Here is a 24377-nt window from a genome sequence, read left to right as displayed (position 1 = left end):
GTGGCCCTAGCACAGACTGAGCGCATAAACATGTCACTGTCATTAATACACTGTGGCCCTAGCACAGACTGAGCACATACACATGTCACTGTCATTAATACACTGTGGCCCTAGCACAGACTGAGCACATGAACAAGTCGCTGTCATTAGGGCACTGTCACCCTAGCATAGACTTAGCACATAAACATGTCACTGTCAATAGAACTCTGTGGCCCTAGCACAGACTGAGCACATAAACATGTCACTGTCATTAGTACACCGTGGCTCTAGCACAGACTAATCTCAGTGTCACTGTGCTTATCCAGTAATGCTTATTCCTGTTTCTCCTCCAGCTTTATGTTGCCACAGAAGCAGTCCTGATCACCATACTGGGAGCTACGCCGCCTTACCACTGGGAGACTGATGGCCTTGTGAGAAACTTTAACCAAGAGAATGAGACACAAAAACAGTTATCTGGGAGTTCGGGGGCAGCAACCAACCTAAGCCTGAGGAGCCTGCACTTTGATGGCAACTTTACGTCTATTGCATCTGAGGTGGGAGATCTGTAATGTCATAACCTAGTTGTTCCTCCCCTTCACCTGTCCTGCTTCTTATATGCGTAGGGTTCCTCCCCCTTCACCTGTCCTGCTTCTGATATACGTAGGGTTCCTCCCACCTCGCCTGTCCTGCTTCTGATATGCGTAGGGTTCTTCCCCCTTCACCTGTCCTGCTTCTGATATACGTAGGGTTCTTCCCCCTTCACCTGTCCTGCTTCTGATATACGTAGGGTTCCTCCCACCTCGCCTGTCCTGCTTCTGATATGCGTAGGGTTCTTCCCCCTTCACCTGTCCTGCTTCTGATATACGTAGGGTTCCTCCCCTTCACCTGTCCTGCTTCTGATATGCGTAGGGTTCCTCCCCCCTCACCTGTCCTGCTTCTGATATGCGTAGGGTTCCTCCCCCCTCACCTGTCCTGCTTCTGAAATGCGTAGGGTTCCTCCCCCCTCACCTGTCCTGCTTCTGATATGCGTAGGGTTCCTCCCCCCTCACCTGTCCTGCTTCTGATATGCGTAGGGTTCCTCCCCCTTCACCTGTCCTGCTTCTGATATGCGTAGGGTTCCTCCCCCTTCACCTGTCCTGCTTCTGATATGCGTAGGGTTCCTCCCCCCTCACCTGTCCTGCTTCTGATATGCGTAGGGTTCCTCCTCCTTCACCTGTCCTGCTTTTGATATGCGTAGGGTTCCTCCCCCTTCACCTGTCCTGCTTCTAATATGCGTAGGGTTCCTCTTCTTCACCTGTCCTGCTTCTGATATGCGTAGGGTTCCCCCCCTTCACCTGTCCTGCTTCTGATATGCGTAGGGTTCCTCCCCCCTCACCTGTCCTGCTTCTGATATGCGTAGGGTTCCTCACCTTCACCTGTCCTGCTTCTGATATGAGTAGGGTTCTTCCCCCCCCCCCCCTCACCTGTCCTGCTTCTGATATGAGTAGGGTTCTCCCCCCCCCCCTCACCTGTCCTGCTTCTGATATACGTAGGGTTCCTCCCCCTTCACCTGTCCTGCTTCTGATATGCATAGGGTTCCTCCCCCTTCACCTGTCCTGCTTCTGATATGCGTAGGGTTCCTCCCCCTTCACCTGTCCTGCTTCTGATATGCATAGGGTTCCTCCCCCCTCACCTGTCCTGCTTCTGATATGCGTAGGGTTCCTCCTCCTTCACCTGTCCTGCTTTTGATATGCGTAGGGTTCCTCCCCCTTCACCTGTCCTGCTTCTAATATGCGTAGGGTTCCTCTTCTTCACCTGTCCTGCTTCTGATATGCGTAGGGTTCCTCCCCTTCACCTGTCCTGCTTCTGATATGCGTAGGGTTCCTCCCCCTTCACCTGTCCTGCTTCTGATATGCGTAGGGTTCCTCCCCCTTCACCTGTCCTGCTTCTGATATGCGTAGGGTTCCTCCCCCCTCACCTGTCCTGCTTCTGATATGCATAGGGTTCCTCACCTTCACCTGTCCTGCTTCTGATATGAGTAGGGTTCTCCCCCCCCCCTCACCTGTCCTGCTTCTGATATGAGTAGGGTTCTCCCCCCCCCTCACCTGTCCTGCTTCTGATATGCGTAGGGTTCCTCCCCCTTCACCTGTCCTGCTTCTGATATGCATAGGGTTCCTCCCCCTTCACCTGTCCTGCTTCTAATATGCGTAGGGTTGCCACCTTTTACCCAGCTAATTCCTGGACACTATGATGGGGTAGGGCAGGTGGTGTGGCGTGTGGGCGTGGCTTCACAAATTCATGCTAAAATATCTGGGGGGTTTTTATTTTGGTCTGTTATAGATTTCTACCTTTATACTGATGTATGTTTATTACAGAAGAGCCCTTATACTGATGTATGTTTATTACAGAAGAGCCCTTATACTGATGTATGTTTATTACAGAAGACCCTTTATACTGATGTATGTTTATTACAGAAGAGCCCTTATACTGATGTATGTTTATTACAGAAGACCCTTTATACTGATGTATGTTTATTACAGAAGACCCCTTTATACTGATGTATGTTTATTACAGAAGACCCCTTATACTGATGTATGTTTATTACAGAAGACCCCTTATACACTGATGTATGTTTATTACAGAAGACCCCTTATACACTGATGTATGTTTATTACAGAAGAGCCCTTTATACTGATGCATGTTTATTACAGAAGACCCCTTATACTGATGTATGTTTATTACAGAAGACCCCTTATACTGATGCATGTTTATTACAGAAGACCCCTTATACTGATGTATGTTTATTACAGAAGACCCCTTATACTGATGTATGTTTATTACAGAAGACCCCTTTATACTGATGTATGTTTATTACAGAAGAGCCCTTATACTGATGTATGTTTATTACAGAAGACCCTTTATACTGATGTATGTTTATTACAGAAGACCCCTTTATACTGATGTATGTTTATTACAGAAGAGCCCTTATACTGATGTATGTTTATTACAGAAGACCCCTTATACTGATGTATGTTTATTACAGAAGAGCCCTTATACTGATGTATGTTTATTACAGAAGACCCTTTATACTGATGTATGTTTATTACAGAAGACCCTTTATACTGATGTATGTTTATTACAGAAGAGCCCTTATACTGATGTATGTTTATTACAGAAGACCCCTTATACTGATGTATGTTTATTACAGAAGAGCCCTTATACTGATGTATGTTTATTACAGAAGACCCCTTATACTGATGTATGTTTATTACAGAAGACCCCTTATACACTGATGTATGTTTATTACAGAAGACCCCTTTATACTGATGTATGTTTATTACAGAAGACCCCTTATACACTGATGTATGTTTATTACAGAAGACCCCTTATACACTGATGTATGTTTATTACAGAAGAGCCCTTTATACTGATGTATGTTTATTACAGAAGAGCCCTTTATACTGATGTATGTTTATTACAGAAGATCCCTTATACTGATGTATGTTTATTACAGAAGACCCCTTATACTGATGTATGTTTATTACAGAAGACCCCTTATACTGATGTATGTTTATTACAGAAGAGCCCTTATACTGATGTATGTTTATTACAGAAGACCCTTTATACTGATGTATGTTTATTACAGAAGACCCCTTATACTGATGTATGTTTATTACAGAAGACCCTTTATACTGATGTATGTTTATTACAGAAGATCCCTTATACTGATGTATGTTTATTACAGAAGACCCTTTATACTGATGTATGTTTATTACAGAAGACCCTTTATACTGATGTATGTTTATTACAGAAGAGCCCTTATACTGATGTATGTTTATTACAGAAGAGCCCTTTATACTGATGTATGTTTATTACAGAAGATCCCTTTATACTGATGTATGTTTATTACAGAAGATCCCTTTATACTGATGTATGTTTATTACAGAAGATCCCTTATACTGATGTATGTTTATTACAGAAGAGCCCTTTATACTGATGTATGTTTATTACAGAAGACCCCTTATACTGATGTATGTTTATTACAGAAGATCCCTTTATACTGATGTATGTTTATTACAGAAGATCCCTTATACTGATGTATGTTTATTACAGAAGACCCTTATACTGATGTATGTTTATTACAGAAGACCCCTTTATACTGATGTATGTTTATTACAGAAGAGCCCTTATACTGATGTATGTTTATTACAGAAGACCCCTTTATACTGATGTATGTTTATTACAGAAGACCCCTTTATACTGATGTATGTTTATTACAGAAGAGCCCTTTATACTGATGTATGTTTATTACAGAAGAGCCCTTATACTGATGTATGTTTATTACAGAAGACCCTTTATACTGATGTATGTTTATTACAGAAGACCCTTTATACTGATGTATGTTTATTACAGAAGAGCCCTTATACTGATGTATGTTTATTACAGAAGAGCCCTTATACTGATGTATGTTTATTACAGAAGAGCCCTTATACTGATGTATGTTTATTACAGAAGACCCCTTTATACTGATGTATGTTTATTACAGAAGACCCCTTTATACTGATGTATGTTTATTACAGAAGAGCCCTTTATACTGATGTATGTTTATTACAGAAGAGCCCTTTATACTGATGTATGTTTATTACAGATCCCTTATACTGATGTATGTTTATTACAGAAGAGCCCTTTATACTGATGTATGTTTATTACAGAAGAGCCCTTATACTGATGTATGTTTATTACAGAAGATCCCTTATACTGATGTATGTTTATTACAGAAGAGCCCTTATACTGATGTATGTTTATTACAGAAGACCCCTTTATACTGATGTATGTTTATTAGAGAAGACCCTTTATACTGATGTATGTTTATTACAGAAGAGCCCTTTATACTGATGTATGTTTATTACAGAAGATCCCTTTATACTGATGTATGTTTATTACAGAAGACCCCTTTATACTGATGTATGTTTATTACAGAAGAGCCCTTATACTGATGTATGTTTATTACAGAAGACCCCTTTATACTGATGTATGTTTATTACAGAAGACCCCTTATACTGATGTATGTTTATTACAGAAGACCCCTTTATACTGATGTATGTTTATTACAGAAGAGCCCTTTATACTGATGTATGTTTATTACAGAAGAGCCCTTATACTGATGTATGTTTATTACAGAAGATCCCTTATACTGATGTATGTTTATTACAGAAGATCCCTTTATACTGATGTATGTTTATTACAGAAGAGCCCTTATACTGATGTATGTTTATTACAGAAGAGCCCTTATACTGATGTATGTTTATTACAGAAGACCCTTTATACTGATGTATGTTTATTACAGAAGAGCCCTTATACTGATGTATGTTTATTACAGAAGACCCTTTATACTGATGTATGTTTATTACAGAAGACCCCTTTATACTGATGTATGTTTATTACAGAAGACCCCTTATACTGATGTATGTTTATTACAGAAGACCCCTTATACACTGATGTATGTTTATTACAGAAGACCCCTTATACACTGATGTATGTTTATTACAGAAGAGCCCTTTATACTGATGCATGTTTATTACAGAAGACCCCTTATACTGATGTATGTTTATTACAGAAGACCCCTTATACTGATGCATGTTTATTACAGAAGACCCCTTATACTGATGTATGTTTATTACAGAAGACCCCTTATACTGATGTATGTTTATTACAGAAGACCCCTTTATACTGATGTATGTTTATTACAGAAGAGCCCTTTATACTGATGTATGTTTATTACAGAAGACCCTTTATACTGATGTATGTTTATTACAGAAGACCCCTTTATACTGATGTATGTTTATTACAGAAGAGCCCTTATACTGATGTATGTTTATTACAGAAGACCCCTTATACTGATGTATGTTTATTACAGAAGAGCCCTTATACTGATGTATGTTTATTACAGAAGACCCTTTATACTGATGTATGTTTATTACAGAAGACCCTTTATACTGATGTATGTTTATTACAGAAGAGCCCCTTATACTGATGTATGTTTATTACAGAAGACCCCTTATACTGATGTATGTTTATTACAGAAGAGCCCTTATACTGATGTATGTTTATTACAGAAGACCCCTTATACTGATGTATGTTTATTACAGAAGACCCCTTATACACTGATGTATGTTTATTACAGAAGACCCCTTTATACTGATGTATGTTTATTACAGAAGACCCCTTTATACTGATGTATGTTTATTACAGAAGAGCCCTTATACTGATGTATGTTTATTACAGAAGAGCCCTTATACTGATGTATGTTTATTACAGAAGACCCTTTATACTGATGTATGTTTATTACAGAAGACCCCTTATACTGATGTATGTTTATTACAGAAGACCCTTTATACTGATGTATGTTTATTACAGAAGATCCCTTTATACTGATGTATGTTTATTACAGAAGACCCTTATACTGATGTATGTTTATTACAGAAGACCCCTTTATACTGATGTATGTTTATTACAGAAGAGCCCTTTATACTGATGTATGTTTATTACAGAAGAGCCCTTTATACTGATGTATGTTTATTACAGAAGAGCCCTTTATACTGATGTATGTTTATTACAGAAGATCCCTTATACTGATGTATGTTTATTACAGAAGATCCCTTATACTGATGTATGTTTATTACAGAAGACCCTTTATACTGATGTATGTTTATTACAGAAGACCCCTTATACTGATGTATGTTTATTACAGAAGATCCCTTTATACTGATGTATGTTTATTACAGAAGATCCCTTATACTGATGTATGTTTATTACAGAAGACCCCTTATACTGATGTATGTTTATTACAGAAGACCCCTTTATACTGATGTATGTTTATTACAGAAGAGCCCTTATACTGATGTATGTTTATTACAGAAGACCCCTTTATACTGATGTATGTTTATTACAGAAGAGCCCTTATACTGATGTATGTTTATTACAGAAGAGCCCTTTATACTGATGTATGTTTATTACAGAAGAGCCCTTATACTGATGTATGTTTATTACAGAAGATCCCTTTATACTGATGTATGTTTATTACAGAAGACCCTTTATACTGATGTATGTTTATTACAGAAGAGCCCTTATACTGATGTATGTTTATTACAGAAGAGCCCTTATACTGATGTATGTTTATTACAGATCCCTTATACTGATGTATGTTTATTACAGATCCCTTATACTGATGTATGTTTATTACAGAAGAGCCCTTTATACTGATGTATGTTTATTACAGAAGAGCCCTTTATACTGATGTATGTTTATTACAGAAGAGCCCTTATACTGATGTATGTTTATTACAGAAGATCCCTTATACTGATGTATGTTTATTACAGAAGAGCCCTTATACTGATGTATGTTTATTACAGAAGACCCCTTTATACTGATGTATGTTTATTAGAGAAGACCCTTTATACTGATGTATGTTTATTACAGAAGAGCCCTTTATACTGATGTATGTTTATTACAGAAGATCCCTTTATACTGATGTATGTTTATTACAGAAGACCCCTTTATACTGATGTATGTTTATTACAGAAGAGCCCTTATACTGATGTATGTTTATTACAGAAGACCCCTTTATACTGATGTATGTTTATTACAGAAGACCCCTTATACTGATGTATGTTTATTACAGAAGACCCCTTTATACTGATGTATGTTTATTACAGAAGAGCCCTTTATACTGATGTATGTTTATTACAGAAGAGCCCTTATACTGATGTATGTTTATTACAGAAGAGCCCTTTATACTGATGTATGTTTATTACAGAAGATCCCTTTATACTGATGTATGTTTATTACAGAAGAGCCCTTATACTGATGTATGTTTATTACAGAAGACCCCTTTATACTGATGTATGTTTATTACAGAAGAGCCCTTTATACTGATGTATGTTTATTACAGAAGACCCCTTTATACTGATGTATGTTTATTACAGAAGATCCCTTATACTGATGTATGTTTATTACAGAAGACCCCTTTATATTGATGTATGTTTATTACAGAAGATCCCTTATACTGATGTATGTTTATTACAGAAGATCCCTTATACTGATGTATGTTTATTACAGAAGACCCTTTATACTGATGTATATTTATTACAGAAGACCCTTTATACTGATGTATGTTTATTACAGAAGACCCCTTATACTGATGTATGTTTATTACAGAAGATCCCTTATACTGATGTATGTTTATTACAGAAGACCCCTTATACTGATGTATGTTTATTACAGAAGACCCCTTTATACTGATGTATGTTTATTACAGAAGATCCCTTTATACTGATGTATGTTTATTACAGAAGACCCCTTATACTGATGTATGTTTATTACAGAAGACCCCTTATACTGATGTATGTTTATTACAGAAGATCCCTTATACTGATGTATGTTTATTACAGAAGACCCTTTATACTGATGTATGTTTATTAGAGAAGACCCTTTATACTGATGTATGTTTATTACAGAAGAGCCCTTTATACTGATGTATGTTTATTACAGAAGACCCTTTATACTGATGTATGTTTATTACAGAAGAGCCCTTTATACTGATGTATGTTTATTACAGAAGACCCCTTTATACTGATGTATGTTTATTACAGAAGATCCCTTTATACTGATGTATGTTTATTACAGAAGAGCCCTTATACTGATGTATGTTTATTACAGACCCCTTATACTGATGTATGTTTATTACAGAAGAGCCCTTTATACTGATGTATGTTTATTACAGACCCCTTATACTGATGTATGTTTATTACAGACCCCTTATACTGATGTATGTTTATTACAGAAGAGCCCTTTATACTGATGTATGTTTATTACAGAAGACCCCTTATACTGATGTATGTTTATTACAGAAGAGCCCTTATACTGATGTATGTTTATTACAGAAGATCCCTTATACTGATGTATGTTTATTACAGAAGAGCCCTTATACTGATGTATGTTTATTACAGAAGATCCCTTATACTGATGTATGTTTATTACAGAAGACCCTTTATACTGATGTATGTTTATTACAGAAGACCCCTTTATACTGATGTATGTTTATTACAGAAGATCCCTTATACTGATGTATGTTTATTACAGAAGACCCTTTATACTGATGTATGTTTATTACAGAAGACCCCTTATACTGATGTATGTTTATTACAGAAGATCCCTTTATACTGATGTATGTTTATTACAGAAGATCCCTTATACTGATGTATGTTTATTACAGAAGATCCCTTATACTGATGTATGTTTATTACAGAAGATCCCTTATACTGATGTATGTTTATTACAGAAGATCCCTTATACTGATGTATGTTTATTACAGAAGATCCCTTTATACTGATGTATGTTTATTACAGAAGAGCCCTTATACTGATGTATGTTTATTACAGAAGAGCCCTTATACTGATGTATGTTTATTACAGAAGACCCCTTTATACTGATGTATGTTTATTACAGAAGAGCCCTTTATACTGATGTATGTTTATTACAGAAGAGCCCTTATACTGATGTATGTTTATTACAGAAGAGCCCTTATACTGATGTATGTTTATTACAGAAGAGCCCTTATACTGATGTATGTTTATTACAGAAGAGCCCTTATACTGATGTATGTTTATTACAGAAGAGCCCTTTATACTGATGTATGTTTATTACAGAAGAGCCCTTATACTGATGTATGTTTATTACAGAAGAGCCCTTATACTGATGTATGTTTATTACAGAAGATCCCTTTATACTGATGTATGTTTATTACAGAAGATCCCTTATACTGATGTATGTTTATTACAGAAGACCCCTTATACTGATGTATGTTTATTACAGAAGACCCCTTATACTGATGTATGTTTATTACAGAAGACCCCTTATACTGATGTATGTTTATTACAGAAGAGCCCTTTATACTGATGTATGTTTATTACAGAAGAGCCCTTATACTGATGTATGTTTATTACAGAAGATCCCTTTATACTGATGTATGTTTATTACAGAAGACCCCTTTATACTGATGTATGTTTATTACAGAAGATCCCTTATACTGATGTATGTTTATTACAGAAGACCCTTTATACTGATGTATGTTTATTACAGAAGACCCCTTTATACTGATGTATGTTTATTACAGAAGATCCCTTTATACTGATGTATGTTTATTACAGAAGATCCCTTATACTGATGTATGTTTATTACAGAAGACCCCTTTATATTGATGTATGTTTATTACAGAAGAGCCCTTATACTGATGTATGTTTATTACAGAAGATCCCTTATACTGATGTATGTTTATTACAGAAGACCCCTTTATATTGATGTATGTTTATTACAGAAGAGCCCTTATACTGATGTATGTTTATTACAGAAGATCCCTTATACTGATGTATGTTTATTACAGAAGACCCCTTTATATTGATGTATGTTTATTACAGAAGATCCCTTATACTGATGTATGTTTATTACAGAAGACCCCTTTATACTGATGTATGTTTATTACAGAAGAGCCCTTTATACTGATGTATGTTTATTACAGAAGAGCCCTTATACTGATGTATGTTTATTACAGAAGACCCCTTTATACTGATGTATGTTTATTACAGAAGAGCCCTTATACTGATGTATGTTTATTACAGAAGACCCTTTATACTGATGTATGTTTATTACAGAAGACCCCTTTATACTGATGTATGTTTATTACAGAAGATCCCTTATACTGATGTATGTTTATTACAGAAGACCCCTTATACTGATGTATGTTTATTACAGAAGACCCCTTATACACTGATGTATGTTTATTACAGAAGACCCCTTATACACTGATGTATGTTTATTACAGAAGAGCCCTTTATACTGATGCATGTTTATTACAGAAGACCCCTTATACTGATGTATGTTTATTACAGAAGACCCCTTATACTGATGCATGTTTATTACAGAAGACCCCTTATACTGATGTATGTTTATTACAGAAGACCCCTTATACTGATGTATGTTTATTACAGAAGACCCCTTTATACTGATGTATGTTTATTACAGAAGAGCCCTTATACTGATGTATGTTTATTACAGAAGACCCCTTTATACTGATGTATGTTTATTACAGAAGAGCCCTTATACTGATGTATGTTTATTACAGAAGACCCCTTTATACTGATGTATGTTTATTACAGAAGACCCCTTATACTGATGTATGTTTATTACAGAAGACCCTTTATACTGATGTATGTTTATTACAGAAGACCCTTTATACTGATGTATGTTTATTACAGAAGAGCCCTTATACTGATGTATGTTTATTACAGAAGACCCTTTATACTGATGTATGTTTATTACAGAAGACCCCTTTATACTGATGTATGTTTATTACAGAAGATCCCTTATACTGATGTATGTTTATTACAGAAGACCCCTTATACACTGATGTATGTTTATTACAGAAGACCCCTTTATACTGATGTATGTTTATTACAGAAGAGCCCTTATACTGATGTATGTTTATTACAGAAGAGCCCTTATACTGATGTATGTTTATTACAGAAGAGCCCTTATACTGATGTATGTTTATTACAGAAGACCCTTTATACTGATGTATGTTTATTACAGAAGACCCCTTATACTGATGTATGTTTTACAGAAGACCCTTTATACTGATGTATGTTTATTACAGAAGATCCCTTATACTGATGTATGTTTATTACAGAAGACCCTTTATACTGATGTATGTTTATTACAGAAGACCCTTTATACTGATGTATGTTTATTACAGAAGAGCCCTTATACTGATGTATGTTTATTACAGAAGAGCCCTTTATACTGATGTATGTTTATTACAGAAGACCCTTTATACTGATGTATGTTTATTACAGAAGACCCTTATACTGATGTATGTTTATTACAGAAGACCCTTTATACTGATGTATGTTTATTACAGAAGACCCTTTATACTGATGTATGTTTATTACAGAAGACCCCTTTATACTGATGTATGTTTATTACAGAAGAGCCCTTATACTGATGTATGTTTATTACAGAAGACCCCTTTATACTGATGTATGTTTATTACAGAAGACCCCTTTATACTGATGTATGTTTATTACAGAAGACCCTTTATACTGATGTATGTTTATTACAGAAGAGCCCTTTATACTGATGTATGTTTATTACAGAAGACCCCTTTATACTGATGTATGTTTATTACAGAAGACCCTTTATACTGATGTATGTTTATTACAGAAGACCCTTATACTGATGTATGTTTATTACAGAAGATCCCTTATACTGATGTATGTTTATTACAGAAGACCCTTTATACTGATGTATGTTTATTACAGAAGACCCCTTTATACTGATGTATGTTTATTACAGAAGAGCCCTTATACTGATGTATGTTTATTACAGAAGACCCCTTTATACTGATGTATGTTTATTACAGAAGACCCCTTTATACTGATGTATGTTTATTACAGAAGACCCTTTATACTGATGTATGTTTATTACAGAAGAGCCCTTTATACTGATGTATGTTTATTACAGAAGATCCCTTTATACTGATGTATTTTTATTACAGAAGACCCCTTTATACTGATGTATGTTTATTACAGAAGAGCCCTTATACTGATGTATGTTTATTACAGAAGAGCCCTTATACTGATGTATGTTTATTACAGAAGACCCCTTATACTGATGTATGTTTATTACAGAAGACCCCTTATACTGATGTATGTTTATTACAGAAGACCCCTTATACTGATGTATGTTTATTACAGAAGACCCTTTATACTGATGTATGTTTATTACAGAAGAGCCCTTATACTTATGTATGTTTATTACAGAAGACCCCTTTATACTGATGTATGTTTATTACAGAAGACCCTTTATACTGATGTATGTTTATTACACAAGAGCCCTTATACTGATGTATGTTTATTACAGAAGATCCCTTATAGTGATGTATGTTTATTACAGAAGACCCCTTATACTGATGTATGTTTATTACAGAAGACCCCTTTATACTGATGTATGTTTATTACAGAAGACCCCTTATACTGATGTATGTTTATTACAGAAGACCCTTTATACTGATGTATGTTTATTACAGAAGACCCCTTTATACTGATGTATGTTTATTACAGAAGAGCCCTTATACTGATGTATGTTTATTACAGAAGACCCCTTTATACTGATGTATGTTTATTACAGAAGACCCTTTATACTGATGTATGTTTATTACACAAGAGCCCTTATACTGATGTATGTTTATTACAGAAGATCCCTTATAGTGATGTATGTTTATTACAGAAGAGCCCTTTATACTGATGTATGTTTATTGCAGAAGACCCCTTTATACTGATGTATGTTTATTGCAGAAGAGCCCTTTATACTGATGTATGTTTATTACAGAAGACCCCTTTATACTGATGTATGTTTATTACAGAAGATCCCTTTATACTGATGTATGTTTATTACAGAAGACCCCTTATACTGATGTATGTTTATTACAGAAGACCCCTTTATACTGATGTATGTTTATTACAGAAGACCCCTTTATACTGATGTATGTTTATTACAGAAGACCCCTTTATACTGATGTATGTTTATTACAGAAGATCCCTTTATACTGATGTATGTTTATTACAGAAGAGCCCTTTATACTGATGTATGTTTATTACAGAAGACCCCTTTATACTGATGTATGTTTATTACAGAAGATCCCTTTATACTGATGTATGTTTATTACAGAAGATCCCTTTATACTGATGTATGTTTATTACAGAAGACCCCTTATACTGATGTATGTTTATTACAGAAGACCCCTTTATACTGATGTATGTTTATTACAGAAGACCCCTTATACTGATGTATGTTTATTACAGAAGACCCCTTATACTGATGTATGTTTATTACAGAAGAGCCCTTTATACTGATGTATGTTTATTACAGAAGAGCCCTTATACTGATGTATGTTTATTACAGAAGAGCCCTTATACTGATGTATGTTTATTACAGAAGAGCTCTTATACTGATGTATGTTTATTACAGAAGAGCCCTTTATACTGATGTATGTTTATTACAGAAGACCCCTTATACTGATGTATGTTTATTACAGAAGACCCCTTATACTGATGTATGTTTATTACAGAAGACCCCTTTATACTGATATATGTTTATTACAGAAGAGCCCTTTATACTGATGTATGTTTATTACAGAAGAGCCCTTATACTGATGTATGTTTATTACAGAAGACCCCTTTATACTGATGTGTGTTTATTACAGAAGACCCCTTTATACTGATGTGTGTTTATTACAGAAGACCCCTTTATACTGATGTATGTTTATTACAGAAGACCCCTTTATACTGATGTATGTTTATTACAGAAGACCCCTTTATACTGATGTATGTTTATTACAGAAGACCCCTTTATACTGATGTATGTTTTTTACAGAAGACCCCTTTATACTGATGTATGTTTTTTACAGAAGATCCCTTATACTGATGTATGTTTATTACAGAAGACCCCTTATACTGATGTATGTTTATTACAGAAGAGCCCTTATACTGATGTATGTTTATTACAGAAGGCCTTTATACTGATGTATGTTTATTACAGAAGATCCCTTATACTGATGTATGTTTATTACAGAAGAGCCCTTATACTGATGTATGTTTATTACAGAAGGCCTTTATACTGATGTATGTTTATTACAGAAGATCCCTTATACTGATGTATGTTTATTACAGAAGATCCCTTATACTGATGTATGTTTATTACAGAAGACCCTTATACTGATGTATGTTTATTACATCAATTTGTTTGTGCTAAACAATACAAAGGTTTGCTAACTTGCAATTGCAGAAAGTCATAGAAATCAGTAGTTAATGAGACAGCAAACTAGACATATCTATGTTTGCCTGCATAGCGATTAAAGCTAAAGTCATTTTACCTTTATTTGTATTTCTCTTGTAAGGTGTATCCAGTCCACGGATCATCCATTACTTGTGGGATATTCTCCTTCCCAACAGGAAGCTGCAAGAGGATCACCCACAGCAGAGCTGCTATATAGCTCCTCCTCTAACTGCCACTACCAGTCATTCTCTTGCAGCTCTCGATAAGAAAGGATGTAGCTAGAGAGATGTGGTGTGTTTATGTAGTTTATCTTCAATCAAAAGTTTGTTATTTTCAAATGGTACCGGAGTTGTACTATTTTAGCCTCAGGCAGAAAGTAGAAGAAAAGTCTGCCTGTGGTCTTTGATGATCTTAGCAGGTTGTATCTAAGATCCATTGCTGTTCTCACACATAACTGAAGAGAGGTAACTTCAGCTGGGGGAATGGCGTGCAGGGTCTCCTGCTATGAGGTATGTGCAGTTAAAATGTTTCTAGAGAAATGAATATGATAGAAAATGCTGTTAATACCGGATTTATTTAAGGTAAGCCTTATTACAGTGATTTAATAACGACTAGTATCATGCTTGCTGTAAAAGGTAATATTCTTATTACTTTCTCACATTACTGAAAAATAAAACGTTTGCTGGAAGTGTTTGAACATTTTTTTTATACATATTGGTGATAAAAATTTATTGGGGCCCAGTTTTTTTCCACATGGCTGGCTAGATTTTGCCTAGGGATAGTTTTGTTAGGCCCTCTCACTGTGAATACAGGTTGGGTGGGGCCTATTTTCGCGCCTAAATGCCCATTATATTTTGCAGCTTGAGACATCCAGTTTCCCTGAAGGAGTCCCCTGAACACTTAGGACCTCTCTAAAGGGTTTTTGTGCCTTTCAAAGTCGTTATATGGGCAGGTAGGGCCACAGCAGAGCTGTGAAAAACGTTTATCGTTTTTTTTGTTCCGGTTTTGAAACTAAGGGGTTAATCATCCATTTGCAAGTGGTTGCAATGCTCTGTTAGTCTATTATACACCCTGTAAAAATGTCGTAAGATTTACTGCTTTTTATCACTGTTTTTCAATTTCTGACAAAATTTGTTTCTCTTAAAGGCACAGTACAGTTTTTATTTTTTGCTTGTTTACATTTATCAAAGTGTTTTCCAAGCTTGCTGGTCTCATTGCTAGTCTGTTTAAACATGTCTGATATAGTGAAAACTCCTTGTTCATTAGGTTTAGAAGCCATTGTGGAACCCCCTCTTAGAATGTGTACCAAATGTACTGATTTTACTTTAAGTTATAAAGATCATATTCTGTCTTTAAAAGATTTATCACCAGAGGAAACTGACAAGGGGGAAATTATGCCGACTAACTCGCCCCACGTGTCAGAACCTTTGACTCCCGCTCAAGGGACTCCAGCTCAAGAGGCGCCAAGTACATCTAGCGCGCCCATGGCGTTTACTTTACAAGACATGGCGGCAGTTATGGATCATACCCTTACAGCGGTATTGTCCAAACTACCAGGGTTACAAGGAAAGGAAAAAATACAGAGCTCTCTGACGCTTTAGTAGCTATATCTGATATCCCCTCACAATATGCAGAAGCTGAGGCAGGAGAGCTTCTTTCTGTGGGTGATTTTTCTGACTCAGTGAAGATGCTTCAACCTGATTCTGATATGTCAACATTTAAATTTAAGCTTGAACACCTCCGTGTGTTGCTCAGGGAGGTTTTAGCTACTCTGGATGACTGTGACACCATTATAGTGCCAGAGAAATTGTGTAGATTGGATAAATACTATGCAGTGCCTGTTTACACTGATGTTTTTCCAATACCTAAAAGGTTTTCGGAAATAATTACTAAGGAATGGGATAGACCAGGTCTACCGTTCTCTCCCCCTCCTATTTTTAAGAAAATGTTTCCAATAGATGCCACTACACGGGACTTATGGCAAACGGTCCCTAAGGTGGAGGGAGCAGTTTCTACCCTAGCTAAGCGTACAACTATCCCCGTCGAGGACAGTTGTGCTTTCCTAGATCCAATGGATAAAAAGTTAGAGGGTTACCTTAAGAAAAATTTTATTCAACAAGGTTTTATTCTCCAGCCTCTTGCATGCATTGCCCCAGTCACTGCTGCTGCGGCCTTCTGGTTTGAGTCTCTGGAAGAGGCCTTACAGGTAGAAACTCCATTGGATGATATACTTGACAAGCTTAAAGCGCTTAAGCTAGCCAATTCATTTGTTTCTGACGCCGTTGTTCATTTAACTAAACTAACGGCTAAGAACTCAGGTTTTGCTATTCAGGCGCGTAGAACGCTATGGCTTAAATCCTGGTCAGCTGACGTTACTTCAAAGTCTAAACTTCTCAATATTCCCTTCAAGGGGCAGACCCTATTCGGGCCTGGACTGAAGGAGATCATTTCTGATATTGCTGGAGGAAAAGGTCATGCCCTTCCTTAGGATAGGTCTAACAAATTAAGGACCAAACAAACTAATTTCCGTGCCTTTCGAAACTTTAAGACGAGCGCGGCATCATCTTCCTCTAATACAAAACAAGAGGGAAATTTTGCCCAGTCCAAGCCGGTCTGGAGACCTAACCAGGCTTGGAACAAAGGTAAACAGGCCAAGAAGCCTGCTGCTGCCTCTAAGACAGCATGAAAGATTGGCCCCCGATCCAGTAACGGATCTAGTAGGGGGCAGACTTTCTCTCTTCGCCCAGGCTTGGGCAAGAGACGTCCAGGATCCCTGGGCGTTGGAAATTGTGTCCCAGGGATATCTTCTGGACTTCAAAGCTTCTTCCCCAAAAGGAAGATTTCACCTTTCACAATTATCTGCAGACCAGATAAAGAGAGAGGCATTCTTAAATTGTGTTCAAGACCTCCTAGTTATGGGAGTGATCCACCCAGTTCCAAGGGAGGAACAGGGGCAAGGATTCTATTCAAATCTATTTGTGGTTCCCAAGAAAGAGGGAACCTTCAGACCAATCTTAGATCTCAAGATCCTAAACAAACTTCTCAGGGTCCCATCTTTCAAGATGGAGACTATTCGAACCATCCTACCTATGATCCAGGAGGGTCAATACATGACTACCGTGGACTTAAAGGATGCTTATCTTCACATTCCGATACACAAAGATCATCATCGGTTTCTCAGGTTCGCCTTCCTAGACAGGCATTACCAGTTTGTGGCTCTTCCCTTTGGGTTAGCTACGGCACCAAGAATCTTTACAAAGGTTCTGGGGTCACTTCTGGCGGTCCTAAGGCCGCGGGGCATAGCAGTAGCCCCTTACTTAGATGACATTCTGATAGGCGTCGAATTTCCAAATTGCCAAGTCCCATACGGACATTGTTCTGGCATTCCTGAGGTCTCATGGGTGGAAAGTGAACGAAGAGTTCTCTATCCCCTCTCACAAGAGTTTCCTTCCTGGGAACTCTGATAGATTCTGTAGAAATGAGGATTTACCTGACAGAGGCCAGGTTGTCAACTTCTAAATTCCTGCCGTGTTCTTTATTCTACTTCTCGCCCTTCGGTGGCTCAGTGTATGGAAGTAATCGGCTTAATAGTAGCGGCAATGGACATAGTGCCGTTTGCCCCCCTACATCTCAGACCGCTGCAACTCTGCATGCTCAGTCAGTGGAATGGGGATTACACAGATTTGTCCCCTCTACTAAATCTGGATCAAGAGACCAGGGATTCTCTTCTCTGGTGGCTATCTCGAGTCCATCTGTCCAAAAGTATGACCTTCCGCAGGCCAGATAGGACAATAGTAACAACAGATGCCAACCTTCTGGGCTGGGGGGCAGTCTGGAACTCCCTGAAGGCTCAGGGGTCATGGACTCAGGAGGAGGCTCTCCTTCCGATAAACATTCTGGAACTAAGAGCGATATTCAATGCTCTTCAGGCTTGGCCTCAGCTAGCGGCAGTGAGGTTCTGTAATGTCCCTTTAAGACATTCCACTTCCACCTTTTCACCTGCCTATAAAACCTCACTTCCTGAGATCTACTTTGCTTGATTATTTTGTTTGTTCTGATTGGAATACTTCACAGAAATCAAGTCACTCCTGCTATCATCTCAAACTGAGTGATATTGAACTTTTGCTTATTTGAATTTAACCCTCAAAAAGGAACTTTCTAACTAATTGCTGCTTTCTACTAAAGACACTTAATCTGCACAGCCATCTGAATCCATTTCATAGATTGCCTGTCAGTCTCTCTTCTAAAGTGCAGCTCCACCACAGTATTACAGAGGATTTTCTCACAACTCCAGCTGCAGCTGATTCATTCACCTGCTTCGCTAGGACTTCAACTCACCTTCCTTCCGGAAGCTACAGAACAATCTCTCAGCCTGACCAGTACTGCAACTAGCCACTCAGCTCTCAGGAAGAACTCCGGTCTCACTCCGTCATTACAGCGTTCCATGCTGCAAGGGAAAGCCAAGCACAGGCTACCGCAAGTATAACTCTGCTAATCAGATTCTCTCAAGTTGTTTCTAGTTCATATTATCAACCATACTTACTCAGTCTTTATATTAACAATTAATCTTATGCTAAAGAACTCTATTTTTGATCTAGCTATCCATATTTGCCTCTGTGAATTTATCAGACTTGCACACTTGTTTGTCTGAATAGAATCATATTTGTCTAGCAGCATTTCCTGTGAGTTCACTCTTAGCAAAACGCTTGAAGCATATTGCCAGGTTATAATTTGTATCTCTTGGCGTTTGCAACTAGCAACACACTACAATTCTAAAAGATACAATTTATCTTACATAATAATCAAGCCATAAATATAAATATGGACTCCCAAGCCATAAAAACAGAGTTTGAAACCTTAAACCAAAAAGTTGATTATTTGGCAAGAGCGCTCACAGACTTACAAGCTGAGAACACTGCTTTAAAAAATGTTTATAAGGCCAATTATAGATTATAGAGCTCTGAATGCAGTAACCATTAAAAACCGGTATCCACTTCCACTCATCCCTGAACTCCTTGAGCGCCTTAACGTTGCGTCTATATTTACTAAATTAGACCTCAAGGTGGCGTATAATTTGATCAGGATTAAAGATGGGGATGAGTGGAAGACTGCGTTCAGAACCCGCTACGGGCTATTTGAATACAGAGTCATGCCCTTTGGCCTGTGCAATGCCCCAGGTACTTTCCAATATTTCATAAATGAAATATTTAAAGATCTCATTGATATATGCGTAATAATATACTTAGACGATATACTGATTTACTCCAGAACAACATCTGAACACATAAAACATGTTAGGTGGGTGTTGACACGTTTACGCGAACATAGATTGTTCGCTAAATTAGAGAAGTGTTTATTCCACGTGCATGAGATAAAGTTTCTTGGGTATATCATCACACCAGATAGGATTCAAATGGATCCAGAAAAATTATCTGCAATAAAAGATTGGCCACAACCTAAAACAGTGAGAGCTGTGCAACGCTTTTTGGGTTTTGCCAACTTTTATCGCAAATTTATATTCAACTTCTCAGCTATTGTGAAACCTCTGACCAATCTAACAAAAACAAATACAAAGTTCTTTTGGTCAACAGAAGCCGGTGCATCTTTTAAACTCTTGAAAGAGAAATTTTCATCAGCACCCATCTTGTCAATCCCTGATCATACTTGTGAATTTATAGTAGAAACAGATGCATCAGACATTGGCATAGGAGCAATCCTTTCCCAAAGAACTAGTACAGATACTACGCTTCATCCAGTTGCCTACTATTCAAGAGTTTTGCAACCTGCAGAACTAAATTATACGATTGGCGACAAGGAACTGTTGGCCATTAAGACTGCTTTAGAAGTCTGGAGACATATCTTAGAAGGTACTAACAGACCATTCACAATATACACTGATCATAAAAATCTTCAATATTTACGCCAGAGTAGAACCCTCTCGTCACGACAGGTCCGTTGGGCATTATTCCTTGACAGGTTTAACTTTGTAATAACATACAGACCAGGACCTTTAAATTCTAGAGCTGATGCTCTTTCACGTGTATATGAACAAAATCAAAAGACAGAACATAACATGTGTCTCATACCTCCAGACAAAATTATAGGTAACCTCACACCATTTGAAAACGATATCCTCAAAGCTCTTCAAACTGATGACATACCAGACATCCCACAACTACAAAAAGACAAAACAGGACTTTATACTTACCATGACAAGCTCTATATACCTACACTACTTAGGACTTATATCTTGCAACAGTTCCATGATAACCCCCTTTCTGGACACCAAGGTATATATAAGACTAAGGAAGCAATTCAGAGATATTTTTGGTGGCCTAAGATGGCAGATGCCATTCAACAGTACATAGTATCATGTACAGTCTGTGCTAGAAATAAAACTCAGAAACTAAAGCCCATTGGACTACTCACACCTTTACCAATTCCGGATATTCCTTGGACAATAATTTCAATGGATTTTATAGTGGAATTGCCAGTATCTCAAAACCATAACACCATTATGGTGGTGGTCGACCATCTCACAAAATTAGCACATTTTGTTCCCCTACCGTCTTTGCCATCTGCAACTGACACTGCAGACGCATTCATAAAACATATAGTACGTCTCCATGGAATCCCTCAATCCATCATAACAGACCGAGGGACTCAGTTCACTTCACATTTTTGGAAAGCTTTATGTTCAGTTCTACGTATACGACCTAGATTAACAACTTCTTACCATCCTCAGGCTAATGGTTTAACCGAACGAATTAACGGGATTTTAGAACAGTATCTTCGTTGCTATATAACACATTTGCAAGACAATTGGTACTCTCTTCTCCCTCTAGCTGAATATTCATACAACAACTCAATATCAGCCTCGACTAAAGTCAGTCCATTCTATGCTACCTATGGTTACCACCCACAAAGCATTCCACTTTCGCGTATAGGTTCTACTTCACCAGCAGCCACTTCATATCTCATCAATCTCCAGGACTCTCTTATCTTACTAAAGGAACATCTACAGGTTGCCAAAGCCTCGCAGAAACATTACTACGATTTAAGACACAGAGATAGTCCGAATTACAAATTAGGTGATTTGGTATGGCTATCCACGAAATATCTGAAATTATCTGTTCCTTCAAGGAAGTTGGCTAACCAATACATTGGCCCCTTTCCTATAAAGAAGATACTCAATCCAACCTCTGTGACCCTACAACTGCCACCTAGATACAAGGTGCATCCCACGTTTCATGTGTCTTTGCTGAAACCATATACATCCAGCACCTTTAGGGGCAGGCCGAAAGAACCACCTCCGCCCATTCACTTGGATGACCATGACGAATTTGAGTTGGATTCTATACTCGACTCCCGTATGTACCGTGGTCATTTGGAGTACCTCATCCGTTGGAAGGGCTACGGTCCTGAGGAGGATTCCTGGGTACCAAGGTCTCATGTTCATGCTACCCGTCTCTTGGATGCTTTCCATAGGCGTTATCCTGCTAAGCCTGCATCCTCGGAGCGGATGCTTTGAGGGGGGGGATCTGTAATGTCCCTTTAAGACATTCCACTTCCACCTTTTCACCTGCCTATAAAACCTCACTTCCTGAGATCTACTTTGCTTGATTATTTTGTTTGTTCTGATTGGAATACTTCACAGAAATCAAGTCACTCCTGCTATCATCTCAAACTGAGTGATATTGAACTTTTGCTTATTTGAATTTAACCCTCAAAAAGGAACTTTCTAACTAATTGCTGCTTTCTACTAAAGACACTTAATCTGCACAGCCATCTGAATCCATTTCATAGATTGCCTGTCAGTCTCTCTTCTAAAGTGCAGCTCCACCACAGTATTACAGAGGATTTTCTCACAACTCCAGCTGCAGCTGATTCATTCACCTGCTTCGCTAGGACTTCAACTCACCTTCCTTCCGGAAGCTACAGAACAATCTCTCAGCCTGACCAGTACTGCAACTAGCCACTCAGCTCTCAGGAAGAACTCCGGTCTCACTCCGTCATTACAGCGTTCCATGCTGCAAGGGAAAGCCAAGCACAGGCTACCGCAAGTATAACTCTGCTAATCAGATTCTCTCAAGTTGTTTCTAGTTCATATTATCAACCATACTTACTCAGTCTTTATATTAACAATTAATCTTATGCTAAAGAACTCTATTTTTGATCTAGCTATCCATATTTGCCTCTGTGAATTTATCAGACTTGCACACTTGTTTGTCTGAATAGAATCATATTTGTCTAGCAGCATTTCCTGTGAGTTCACTCTTAGCAAAACGCTTGAAGCATATTGCCAGGTTATAATTTGTATCTCTTGGCGTTTTCAACTAGCAACACACTACAATTCTAAAAGATACAATTTATCTTACAGGTTCATCAGATTTCAGTCGGACAACATTACGACTGTAGCTTACATCAACCATCAAGGGGGAACAAGGAGTTCCCTAGCGATGTTGGAGGTTTCAAAGATAATTCGTTGGGCAGAGATTCACTCTTGCCACCTATCCGCTATCCATATCCCAGGAGTAGAGAACTGGGAGGCGGATTTTCTAAGTCGACAGACTTTTCATCCGGGGGAGTGGGAGCTCCATCCGGAGGTGTTTGCACAGTTGATTCAACGTTGGGGCAAACCAGAACACAATCTTGACGTGGTTTGTGGTTTTAAAGTTTTATTTACAAGCTACTAAAGATTTTCGTCAAACATCTGCATTGTTTGTTGTCTACTCTGGACAGAGGAGAGGCCAAAAGGCTTCGGCAACTTCTCTTTCTTTTTGGCTAAGGAGTATAATACGCTTAGCTTATGAGACTGAAAGGATTACAGCTCATTCTACTAGAGCGGTAGCTTCCACATGGGCTTTTAAGAATGAGGCTTCTGTTGAACAGATTTGTAAGGCGGCGACTTGGTCTTCGCTTCATACTTTTTCAAAATTCTATAAATTTGATACTTTTGCTTCTTCGGAGGCTATTTTTGGGAGAAAAGTTTTGCAGGCAGTGGTGCCTTCCATTTAAGCACCTGCCTTGTCCCTCTCTTCATCCGTGTCCTATAGCTTTGGTATTGGTGTCCCACAAGTAATGGATGATCCGTGGACTGGATACACCTTACAAGAGAAAACAAAATTTATGCTTACCTGATAAATTTATTTCTCTTGTGGTGTATCCAGTCCACGGCCCGCCCTGTCATTTTAAGGCAGGTGTGTTTTATTTTTAAACTACAGTCGCCACTGCACCCTATGGTTTCTCCTTTCTCTTGCTTGTCTTCGGTCGAATGCCTGGTAGTGGCAGAGGAGGAGCTATATAGACCGCTCTGCTGTGGGTGATCCTCTTGCAGCTTCCTGTTGGGAAGGAGAATATCCCACAAGTAATGGATGATCCGTGGACTGGATACACCACAAGAGAAATAAATTTATCAGGTAAGCATACATTTTGTTTTCCTATACCAATCAGAGATTTGTATTTACCTTAATATGCAGTTGTTGTTGTTGTTTTTTTAGTTTACTGTCACTTTAAAGGGACAGTCTAGC

The 24377-nt window shown here is 37.8% G+C and overlaps 1 protein-coding gene across 1 annotated transcript in view; it reads left to right on the top strand.

Annotated features, from left to right (window-relative positions):
• Nucleotides 1–326: 326 nt before the first annotated feature.
• SLC22A15 (solute carrier family 22 member 15) overlaps nucleotides 327–24377 on the top strand; it is a gene marked incomplete at its 5' end in the record, with an annotated part of 39434 nt that continues 15383 nt past the window's right edge. The window contains one exon of the mRNA XM_053696520.1: nucleotides 327–533. Coding sequence (XP_053552495.1) covers nucleotides 327–533 — 207 coding nt within the window. The remainder of the gene's footprint in view (nucleotides 534–24377) is intronic.

The sequence above is a fragment of the Bombina bombina genome, unplaced genomic scaffold (genome assembly GCF_027579735.1).
Source record: "Bombina bombina isolate aBomBom1 unplaced genomic scaffold, aBomBom1.pri scaffold_1415, whole genome shotgun sequence".
Lineage (NCBI taxonomy): Eukaryota > Metazoa > Chordata > Amphibia > Anura > Bombinatoridae > Bombina > Bombina bombina.
This window is presented reverse-complemented; position numbering and strand designations above follow the sequence as displayed.